This window comes from Ailuropoda melanoleuca, chromosome 2 (assembly GCF_002007445.2).
Source record: "Ailuropoda melanoleuca isolate Jingjing chromosome 2, ASM200744v2, whole genome shotgun sequence".
NCBI lineage: Eukaryota > Metazoa > Chordata > Mammalia > Carnivora > Ursidae > Ailuropoda > Ailuropoda melanoleuca.
In genome coordinates this window covers 18,791,038-18,802,367 of record NC_048219.1, presented here as the reverse complement: position 1 = coordinate 18,802,367, position 11,330 = coordinate 18,791,038, and the positions used below count along the sequence as shown (strand labels likewise).

The following is an 11,330-nucleotide window of genomic DNA, read 5'->3' as shown; positions in this document are numbered from 1 at the left end:
TTTTATTTATTTATTTGACAGAGATAGAGACAACCAGCGAGAGAGGGAACACAAGCAGGGGGAGTGGGAGAGGAAGGAGCAGGCTCACAGCGGAGGAGCCTGATGTGGGGCTCGATCCCAGAACGCCGGGATCACACCCTGAGCCGAAGGCAGACGCGTAACCGCTGTGCCACCCAGGCGCCCCAGTCGTGGTATTCTTAACGTTTGCTGAGCACACGCTCGTCAGCCTTCTCAGGAGAAAGCCACAACTCCTGCCTTTAGTGAGTGCAGACTTCACCCAGGACAGGCAAAGACACCAGCTCCAGGGGACAGCCCAGGGGAACTGCTCTGAAGGTGTACCCTGGCAAGGCAGGGTTCTGATGGTGAGGAGTTAGGTTATGTGAGGGCTGAGACAGTGGTCCAGGAAGGCCTCAGCCTGGCATGGGCTACTTAAGTTGAGTCTTCAAAGGGTTCTGGACAGACAGGTGAAGGTTTTTCCATTTATACCACTGCTCTGAGCCAGGCTTGGAAGCTAGACTAGCGTAGGGGTGGGTATCAAAGCGGAAGAAGTGATGGCTTGCTGGTAAGGAACCAAGCACAGCACTCCTATAAGTGGTGGGGTCCCATCTTGAATGATATGGAAACAGGTTCAGAGGCCAAGCACTGGGCAGACCAACAGTACTGGTGGAAGTGGATCTGAAGCTGCTGTCTGCCTAACTCAAGGGGAGGGCTTTCCTGCCAATCCCATAATGCTGCCCAGGGCCTCTCGCAGCTTCTAACTGAACCCGTACATCACTGCCAGGAAAAGCTGTTTATTGCAGTTTTACCGTTGGGGAAACTGAGGCTCAGAAAGTTTAACTTGCTTAAGTTCTCACAGCTAATAGAGGACCTGGGATAATTCAGTCTGGGTCTGACTCCAAAGCTCATTTCTTTTTACATCACTGCCTTCCAAAAGAGAATTTTCCCAAAGCCAGAGGTAATGCCTGCCCACCAGCTTATGTGTGTCTCTTGGAGGGAGGAGCTCTGTTTTTCTCCCATTACAGGTGAATTTTGGTCATTAGCAGGGCCTCTGAAGGGCTGTAGTTAAGGGCAGAGTTAAATCTGGTCCCTTTGTGCTGATTCAGGCGCAGTTGAAGTGCAACTTTGGGCTAATCAAATGAAAATAAACAAGACCATTAAGATGCAGGTGTAATTCTCAAGGCTTTGACATGTTGCAGTGTGCAAAGGGCTGCTATTTATAGATGTGCCCTTACCAGCCGGATCAAGCAGTCCTGTGAAAGCCACGTAAGCATCAGTTAGCATTCATGTAAGGCTTGACTACATCTAAACTCCCTAGAATCATAACTCTCTTGAAGGCTTCAAGCCAGGAGGGGCCTTAGGAATCATCTAATACAGCCCCTGCATTTTGCCGTTGAGAGCACAGACCCAGAGAGGGGAGTGACTTGCTCAAAGTCACAGATCCAGAGGAAGATCCAGGGGAGGAGTGGGGAGTGTCATCTACTCGGCAGGAATTTAAAATTTCTACACACATTGTCTGTCTCGACCTGCACAGGAACCTGGTGCTGTAGTACTGTACTGCCCCATTTAAGGAAGAGAGGCGCGCACGGCGCAGTCAGAGCGCTCCAAGGCCTGTACGCAGCTGGCCAGAAAGAGCACGGAGTTACTGATTACCCGCCTGCGGTGTGTATGTGCCCCCTGTGAGAGTGCGGTGACAGATCCGCACCTGAGACCGTAACCGGCCGCTGCTTCCCTGTACTGTCTGCATGAGCACCTGCGTCATCGCCGAGTATGGCTCCAGTGGGTAAAGATACACGTGTTCTGTGCAACGTGGGCCTTGGGTGCAAGTTAGCTACCTCAAAGGCAGGCTATAGCCAAGAATCAGAAAAGCTGGCCACGGTGGCCTTACTGAGACTTGGTGTCTTTATCCCCAAGACGGGTACCTTCCGAAAGGATTTTCAGGAGTGATTTTGAGCCTGCCTCCCTATGTGTCTCCCTCCACGTATGATGTGTAACCAGTCAGCGTGGGCAGAGCGCAGACCTGGTGGGTGGCTGCAGGAGAGCCAGAATCTACCTCCAAGTCAGGGCCCCTAAGTAACGCGGACCCCGGCGGTACGGAAGGACAGCTACGGCGTGCTACTTGTTAGCGTTACTTCTCCCAAGCGCCGTGTAGACGGTATTTACTCTTTACACGGCTGTGCGGTAGATGGTATTCTCAGCCTCGTGTCGTAAATGAAGATTCTGGGCCAGAAAGCAGTTGAGTCACTTGCCCAGGGTCCTCCAGCTTGTACGCAGCAGAAGTGGTGGTGATAATAAGAATCATCATAATAGCAGCAGCAGCAGTGACAGCAGAGCTGGGATTCATTCTTAGGCCACCCAGCCGCCCTCTTCACCACAATGTCAGTTCCTCCTGTGCCCTCCACTGTGGGGCAGAGCATGGGAGCCTTAGAACAAAGCGGTGAGGCTGCAGTGAACACCGGAGGCCACCAGAGGGCACAGGGCTGCCAGCTGTGTGCCTTTCCTGGTTCCCAAGGTCGCCTTTCCCATTGGGGGCTGTGCTCCCTCAGTGCTCTCTTTCTCCACAGCCCCTAAGGCTGCGGGCTCCCAAAGACAGGGAGGGAGCCCAGTGGCCAGCCCCCAGAATCTTCTCCCACATCAGAGGTTGCTAGAGGGAGCCAAGGAGGCCCTCTAGTTCTCATCAATAAACACACTGGTGGGGCCCACTGAGAGCTGTCTCCCTATAGGCTCCCAAGGCAGAGTGGGAGAGGTCACCCCACCTCCAACCCCAAACTCTTTGAGTGTCTTGAGGCTCTGCCTTGCCGGGAGCCGCCGATGCTGGGGGCTGGCATTGTTTGGGCAGGTGTGGAGAGGGCTGTGGCCCAGCCAGCCACATACGTGGCCCTCCCAGCCCTGCCTCAGCCTAATCAGGCTTTGGTGTTCTCACGCACTCACACTGTCCTGTGGCCATCACAAACATTGTGGTTATTGCCGCCATTTGCCAGACCCCTACCCAGTTTTGGAGTCGTTATCTAAGTTAACAGCCCCAGCTGCTTTGGAGGCCGCTGGACAGTGCTGTTGAGAGACATGAAGTCATCTGCCCAAGGTCACAGCCAGTGAGAGAGGCCGGTGACAGATCAGGAAGCCAGCTCCGCCTCCCTCCAGCTCTTCGCACCGAGGTACCCTGCTCTTCCACAAAACTCCCCCGGTGCCCTTGACCTCCCTCAAGGCTATCACCACACCCATCCCGCCCCACCTCACCCAGCACAGGGTCTGAGCTGACGTCACCAAGGGTGAAGATGCCCCTCTCTCAACGCAGGCCCCAGAAGGTCAGAGAGGCAACTTCCCGTCCTGGACAATGGCAATAAAGACATCTGAGGACACTTCCCACCCTTTCCGTGTCTGATGACGTTCACAGGCAAGAGGCCGCCCTGGGAACAGTCCTCTGGTTCCGTGTGAGTGTAAGCACACACACTGTGTGACTCTGGGGTATTTGGAAGTCCCGTTGCTGGGTGACGGGTGACAGCAGATGGCCATGTGCCTGTCTGATGGTGCCCACGGGGCCTTCTGTGTGTGTGTGACTATACGTGAGCGAGTGCTTGTGTGACGGTGCCTCTGTGTGTGTGTGGGGGGGCTCGTCAGCCACGAAAGAGAGAGCCTGCTGGGGCTGGTGAAGGTAACTCCTCGCTCGAATTCCGCCTCCCTCCTCCCTTCTGAGCCTTCTTAGCCGCTTGGATCTCCCCAAGGGCCCATGGCCTGGGGGCCCATGTCCTGGGAGAGAACTAGGTTCCCAAGCGCTGTCAGGGTTGGGGACTGTGGGTGCCATACACGTGACTTCTTCCCCTTTTCTCATCTGTGGCGTCTCCTCCCTACCGATCTGAGCTGTTTCCCTGATCTAGCTCCATTCGCTCCCGCCCCCAGGCAGCCCCCAGCCGGCCCCACGCAGAGCTTCCAGGCCGGGCCAGAAGCTGGTCTCTCCTGAGCANCGTCTCCTCCCTACCGATCTGAGCTGTTTCCCTGATCTAGCTCCATTCGCTCCCGCCCCCAGGCAGCCCCCACCCCCCAGCCGGCCCCACGCAGAGCTTCCAGGCCGGGCCAGAAGCTGGTCTCTCCTGAGCAGCCAGCCTGTGGCTGAGCATGTCCCCTGTAGGCCCCAAAAGCCCGAGAAACACAGTAGTCAATGGAGAGAACACGGACTCTGCAGTCAGGAGAAGCTGCAATTCCATCCCGGCAAGACGTCCTCTCTGACCTCAGTTTCCTTATCTGTAAAATGGAGATGGAATGCCTTACCTCAAAGTGTTGATGAGATCGTCCAGGAGAAGTCAGATGGAAGGCAGCCGCACGGGCCCTGGCACACCTAGTCCCCGGGACTGCCCTGCCCGCCTCCCCTCGCACGTGCAGCCTCTCGCTGTGCTGCCCAGACCGGCTGACTCCTGCACACGTCCTTGCCCTCCCGGAGCACTGGCGGGGTGGAACCTCCCTTTGCGGCAGGTCTGGTGCGGCAGCCCTACCTGGGCAGTCCACTCCCTCCCCTAGGGCCACAGTGGTCCTTTGAAAGCGGTGCTCTTCCCACGGTCTTCCCCTGCTCCCACAGGCTTCGCACTGTCTCGAGGTGGACGGCAGAACCCCCTAGCCCGGTATTTCAAGCCTCCTTCCCCGGCTGTTGCCCAAGCACCTCTTGACGCATTCTCTGCCTCAGCCCCCCGCCCCCACTCCCTTCCCCTCTGTGCTTCCCGCTGCCGTGCCTTTGCCCCACAGCCCCCAACTCGGTGGGTCCAAATCTGCCCGTTGATCAAGGCCCAGCTCAAATGCCAACTCGTCTGGCAAGCGTTCTCAGGCCTGGCCCCACGGGATCTTCTCTCATGGCTCTCAGTCTGCTTCCCGCGTGTCCTGTCCTCCCTCTAGGCCTGTGGCCTCTGGGGCACGTGGCCAGAGCTCCAGCTGTGTCTCCTTTCTTCCTGACAGTCTTCGGGGAGGTAGGGTGTCTCCGTGGCCAACGCCCGCAGCAGACTGAAGGCTGGGGGAACAGGAGGCAGCTGCTGGTGAATGGAGCACCACCACGGCCTCATCCTGGCCAGGCCACAAGGCTGTGACATGAAAAGCCAACTGTGCCCTGGAGCGTGGGGGAGGAGAGGACGCCCTCCAGCCCAGCCTGGACTTGGATCAAGCCAATAGGCTTCAAATTCCAACTCAGCAATCATTTTCTGGGTAATGTTGGGCACTGTCTTCTGAGAGCCTCTGTTTCCTCCTCTGTAAAATGGGCATCATGTGCCTACTTCATGGAGTCTGATGCAGCAGCTGCCCCTTTCTCCTTCCCCTTCCTTAAAGATGGCAGTCTGGGGCCAGGAAGATACTGCAGGACGTATGGACCGAGCAGATGTTTAAGCTCTTCTTTGGAATTTGTGAGAACTGCCTTCTGTTCTGTAATTTTCAGCTTTGTGACTGCAGCTGCTGCCCAGGGCACCTGGCAACAAATGTGCAAAGTGGTGCCTTCCCCTAGGCCTAGGTAGCCACATGGCTTGTGTCCATACTGGTCCTCTCTGTTGGCCGGGTGCCCGGTGCAGTGCACTACCAATACAACTGTACCTGGCCTCTGTGTATTATGCACCCTTGAGAAAGTCATGGTCTCTTAATCTCTGGGCTTCTGAGCTTCAGTTTAGCCGTCAATAAAATGGGATTCTACGGTTATTTCTTACATATGCCCAGAGCTGTTAAGAGGTTCGCACACACTGCAAGTCTTCCTCAGGCAGTTCAGGGCTCTTAGAGGAACCCGAGCTGTTACTCTCCAGGACTTGTTTACGAGCAGGATGGGGAGGCTGTGAGATGGGAGCCACACCTTCCCTCCTCAAGGTCACACAGGTCAGCTTGGAAGTCTCTAGACTCCCTCTTGGGCTCCATTTCCGGCCTTTCCTACTGGGGTCAGCTGGGGCCTCCGGCCCGGCAGGAAACAGAGCCCACCCTTGGGGGGGGGGACTGGGCCCCAGTGAACCCAACTTTACCATGCACGTTGGAACCATGCTGAGGTCGCGTGAACCCAAGGGTTAACTTCTGGGCCAAAAGGAATAGCATCAGGCATCCTCACAGGGACCAGAGCACCCCCATCCCAATGCAGGGGGAGCCTCAGCAGCTGCTGGTGTTGGGGTGAGGGGTGGCCGGTTTCCATACTGTAACGCCCTCGATCCATAGTGAGTGTTAGGGTTGTTGCAGATAGCACGGCTTTGCTGATGCCCTAAGGACTCAGCAGCAGCCACTAAGTGCCAGGCTTGTATGGGTCCTGGGGTCACAGCGGAGCATGACGCAGCCTCTGCTTTCAGGAACTCATAGGAAAGTGGGCAAGACAGGTAGTTTGGCAAGGTTTACGGAGGAAAATGTCTGAGGCTGGTGAAGCCCAGAGGAGGTGGAGAATGTCTTAGGCCAGGCTTGCTGGAGCTGGGCGTCAGGGAGGAAATTTTTCTAGACAATCTGAAATTCACAATGTAGTTCTTGTCTCCGTTTTTCAGATGGGGAAACTGGAGTCTGAGAAAGGCCACGCAGCTGGTCACTGAAGGAGCTGGGACTCTGACCCAGGGCTGTCTCCCTTCAGAGCTAGAGCTCCGTCACCTACAACAGGTCTGGGCCCTTCTTCCTGGTTCACTCTTAGGGGCGCTTTTGGGATCCTGGTGGAAGGGTGAGCAGGGACTAACCAGGAAGGGCCTTGAATGCCAGGCCAGGGGGTCTGGGCTTTCTTCTGAAGGTCTGTGGCAGCCGCTGGTGGGTTTTTAGGTGGGGCGGCGGGTGGAAGCGGTGGCATGGCCTGGAAGGCTACAGAGGAGCGAGGGTTTGCCAGAAGAGGTGGCCTTGGATGCGGGAAGCCCAGCAATCGCAGCCCCACCTGCTGCCCAAAAGGAATGAAGAGGCGTGTGGGGGTCCCGGGGACCAATGCCTCAGGACTCGGGTGTGGACCTGGGGTTCTGGAAGGGCCCCAAGATCCAGCACCCAGCCACTTCAACACAGGAGCTCAGGGAGGGGGCCTGAACTCACACCTGGGCCGGGGCTGGGCCGGGAATTGTGAGGGTACGGGAAGGGGAGTTGGTTCCCATTTCCCAGGGCAGACGTCAGAGGTGGAGTTAGGGCAGGGCCCAAAGGTGTGAGGCCTCGGAGCCATTTCCTCTTTCCCACAGCATGGACAACTCACTCCCCGTAACCCCCACCTGTCCCAGTTCTGCCTCGTACCAGGTAGGCCCTGGCTAGGCGGCTAGGGAGAAGGAGCCTTGAGGAATCAAAGCCCCCCCAGTCCCTCTGAACCTGGGGAGGGGAAAGACCGAAAACCAAAGCCAGCCAGAAACAGGGCTCTTGCAGCCCACAGCAGCCCCACCCAAGCCCCCTCCTGAATACTCAGCTGTATTTCATCTTGCTTGAGCCCCATATTTACCCAACCTTGATCCGAAACCCGATCCTCGCAGCCTCCGCATCCTTTGCAATCCCAACATCAACCCAATCCCTGCAGCTCTGGGTTCCAAACCTAACCCTGACACCCCAGTCCTGCCCTCAGCGCCATTCTAACCCTGCCCCGGACTCAAACCCCACTTCGAGGCCTGATCTAAACTCCTACCACTGACTGCTCCTGCGTCTTGCCCCAGCTTAGCCCCAACCCCAAACAGAACCTCAGGCTGACCCTAGCCAGCTTTCACCTTGACCCAGCTCGACTCCACCCACCCCAGTTCAGCGCCAGGGCCAACCTCAGCGGTACCGGTACCGACCCCTACCTGGTGCTCACCTCCATCCCAATCACAGCACACCTGACCCTTATGCAAATGTCTGGCCTCCCCTTCAACCCGGACTCCATCCACAACCTGCCAGAGCCTATCCTGTCCCTCCCCCTCCCCCAGTGCGCACTCCCACCCAGCGCTCCTCGAGCAGAGGCCACCATGTGGCTGGACTGGATGTGGAGACCCCAGTGTGGGCACACACACACACACACACACACCCTTCAACGTGCGTGCACACACATGCACACACCCCTCAGCGTGCACACACACACACACACACACACACACACACACAGGAGAGGGGAGGGAAGTCCAGTCCAGCTCTGAGGACTGGCCTGGGAAGGCAGGGGGAGCCAGTGTTTCCTGCCGGGCCCCCCCCCACCCTGGCCTTGGGCCGGACCCCTTTGTAGTTCCCCCCTGTCAGGCTCTGCTCCCCCAGTTCCTTCTTCAGTACCAACTCTCTCCACCCAGGGATTCCTGCCCCTGTCCCCTTCCTGAAAGCCGTCCTGGCTTCTGCCTGGTTTGTGTGTAGATCAGGACAATGGAACTCCCAGGGCGTTCCTTCTTCTGTGTCTGGGGGCCTTGCTCACAACAGAACACAAGAAACAGGCCCTAAGCCAGAGGGTCTGAGTCTAGAGGGGCAGAAGCACACACCCAAGTAATCCTACCCAACAAGCTCCCCAGTAAGGGAGTGTATCTGGTTCTATGGGAACTAAGAGAGTTTTTTTCACTGGGGATACAGTGGGGTTATTTGGTCTGGGCCTTAAAGTTTGAGTAGGAGTTCACCTAGTGACAAGGATGGAAAAGCCTTCCAGGCAGATAAAACAGCATGTTCCAAGGCACGGAAGCATGTTCAGGAAGGGTGGAGGAGGTGAGCCTGGTCAGAAAGGTCAGGGTGGGGAGATTAGGCTGGTCTAGCTGGGGAAGAAGGGGAGCAGAAGAGGAGGGCACAGGTGTGGGGGAGGTGGTAGTTGGAAGGCAGAAACAGCAGGACTGAGGAGGTTAGGAGAGCAGGGGCAAGGGCATCGGGAAGGAGAGGGGAGGAGTTCATTCTCGGACAATCTAAGGCTGAAGGACAGGCAAGGTCAGCACCAGGTGAGAACAGGCTGTGGCTGAGATGGGCAGGTGGCCAACAGAGTGGTCAATGGGGACCAGAAGCTGCTGCTGCTATTGATAAAAATCATAATAATGGGATGACCTTTCACTGAGTGCTTTCTGTGTACCAGGCACTGAGCTAAGCATTCTTACAACATCATCTAATCCTCAGAATACGCCCACAAGGTAGGTGTTACTAGTAGTACCGGTCCACAAGGGGTGCTAAGGCTCAGAGAGGAGAAACAAGTTGCCCCAAGTTCACACACATGAAAATCATGCAGTAGGTAAGACTTGAACCCAGGCCCGTGGGACATCAGAGCAGAGTCCTTCCTCAAAGTCATAGTGGCCAAACCTAGTACTTCCCTTGGTCTACAACTCATCTCTCGTCAGCCCCCTTGGAACCCCCTCTCCCCCTAGGCTGAATTACTCACATTTCCCTGAATATTCCAGACCTATTGACCTGCTTGTCCCACATGTAGTGTCCTCTGCAAGAAATGGCCTATTCCTGGCCCCTTTTCTAAGAAAATTCTACCCATTCTCCAGAACTCAGTGCTGGCACAAGCATCTTTCGGAAATCTTCCTGAACTCCCTGCCCCTGGGCTGTGTGGGATGGCTCCTCCATCCACCCCCACTCCCCTAGTCACCCTGCCTTGTCTGCAGCCCCACCCCAGCACCGGGCTTGGCCTAGGGCAGGTGTCAGTGAGTGTGTGTGGTTGGTTAAGGAACACAGGACCTAGCCTGGCTGGGGGTTAAAGTGGGAGCCCAGGGAGGGGCCAGGGCTCTTGCTGGGCTCCCGGACTGATCTCTTATCTGCCGGGGCTGTCTCAAGCCTTATCTGATTAGGCCTGAGTTGACAGGCAAGCCGATGAGATGCTGATAAGCCCCCCTGGTTACTCAGTAACCCTGCCCTCATTAAAAGTCCCACTGTTTCCCTCTGGCACCCAGAACCAACCACTCCTCCCTCTTGGGCACTGCTGCCATGAACACCTTCCTCTTCTGTGCACTGTGCCTCCTCGGGGGCTGGGCTGTCCTGGCAGGGGGAGTCACCGTGCAGGTAAATCCTCTGTCCCTCCCCTGGCCCAGCTGGCCCTCTGCCCCCAGTGCCCAGGCCCTGTGCCCTGAGAGAGCACTCCCTCCTTGGGGCTGGAGCAGAGGGCGTGTCTCAGGTGTGGCTCTTTCTCAGGTATCTGTCTCCCAGCCCTGCCTCCCACTCCTTCCCTTTCCAACTTGGAAGGGAGAAGAGAAATAACCATTTGGGAAACGGAGGTGATTCGCCAATTTACTGAGTGCTTGCCGTGAGCCTGGCCCCTCAAGGGAGGCCCCCCGATCACGCTGGGAAAATGGGATTGTTAGTCCCATTTTTCTGAGGAGTTAGCCTCGGAGCAGTTGTGTAACCGGCCCTAGGCACATGGCTGGGACGTGAAGAGCTAGCTTCAGTTCTAGACCCGACTCCTCAGTCCTGTCCGCAGCCAGAGCCCCGGGCCTGGGTCCTGGGAATCACGCGGGCACCCTGGAGCGAGCTGCGGCCTGACCTCACGCTCTGGACATGTCTCCCTCAGGATGGAAAGTTCTCTTTTCCTCTGGACTCAGTGAAGAAGCTCAAGGACCTCCGGGAGCTCCAGGAGCCCAGCATCTGGAAGGGCAGGAAGAGTGCTGGGCCCGCGGCTCCCCGAGTCTGCAGCCACCTGAAGTTTCCCGCGGAACTCAGGCCTCTCTGCAAGGAGACCGATGCCCAGGACATCCTCCTCAGGCTGGGTGGGCAGCCTCCTCCCTGGTGGGCGGGGCCCGGGAGCGGAGGTGTGCTCTGATTGGTGGGTCTGCCGGTCCCTCGGGCCTTAGCTCCCGCTCCTTCTGGGTGGGATCCCCGCTCTGGCTGGCTGGCTCGAGCGGTACCCGTTTGGGGCGGAGAGACCGCGGCTGCGAGGGACAGGCCTGCGTTTGCCCTGGGGACTCAGGGGCCGATGTCCAAGCTCTGGCGCGAGGGAAGGGGAGGCTCTGACTCTCTGGGCGCCCCATCTCTCCCGCGCAGAGGCCATCGCCGAGGACCCGAGCGTCTGCGAGATCTGTGCCTTCGCCGCCTGCGCCGGATGCTAGGACAGCCCAGGACGGCCTAGGACAGCCGGCTCGCCCGCCGCAGCTCGCAGCCCCGCCCGCCGGGCCTCCAGGGGAGGAGTCAAGAGGGGCTGCCCCTCCGAGCTGCAGGTGTTTCCCAAGATCCTCTCCAAGCCTCAGCTAATAAACCAGTTCCCAGAGTCCTCCTGGTGTGGCCTCCTGCCTGCCTGCCTTCGTCGGTGGACTTGTAGGCCAGCTTTATGAGGGTGCCTCCCCTGCTCCTGCAAGCTCAGAGTTTAGTGGGCCGCCCCCTGGAAAGCTCCCCCCCACGCACGGAGGGGACCCCAACCTCCAGAGCCCCGGGGGGGAGGTGGACCGCCCGCTTTTCTGTCACATCTGCAGCGGGCGCGGAGCCGCTGAGCCCCGGGCGAGCACAGGCGTCCTGCGGGCGTGCAGGCCCCC

General features: G+C 57.8%; 1 protein-coding gene across 1 annotated transcript; it reads left to right on the top strand.

Moving 5' to 3' along the window:
* Nucleotides 1–71: 71 nt before the first annotated feature.
* GUCA2A (guanylate cyclase activator 2A) lies at nucleotides 72–11,062 on the top strand. Its single transcript, XM_019808092.2, has 5 exons — nucleotides 72–3,428; nucleotides 4,939–5,181; nucleotides 6,474–9,870; nucleotides 10,376–10,571; nucleotides 10,846–11,062. Exons 3-5 carry the CDS (start codon nucleotides 9,796–9,798, stop codon nucleotides 10,908–10,910), a joined length of 336 nt encoding a protein of 111 aa, XP_019663651.1. The 5' UTR covers nucleotides 72–3,428; nucleotides 4,939–5,181; nucleotides 6,474–9,795; the 3' UTR covers nucleotides 10,911–11,062.
* The last annotated feature ends 268 nt before the right edge of the window (nucleotides 11,063–11,330 follow it).

Excerpts from the sequence above, each read along its gene's own strand:
- GUCA2A (XM_019808092.2), top strand. The coding sequence starts at position 9,796 with ATGAACACCTTCCTCTTCTGTGCACTGTGCCTCCTCGGGGGCTGGGCT. Across the intron at positions 9,871-10,375 it reads CAGGGGGAGTCACCGTGCAG|GATGGAAAGTTCTCTTTTCC; the intron begins GTAAATCCTCTG and ends TGTCTCCCTCAG. Across the intron at positions 10,572-10,845 it reads GGACATCCTCCTCAGGCTGG|AGGCCATCGCCGAGGACCCG; the intron begins GTGGGCAGCCTC and ends TCTCCCGCGCAG.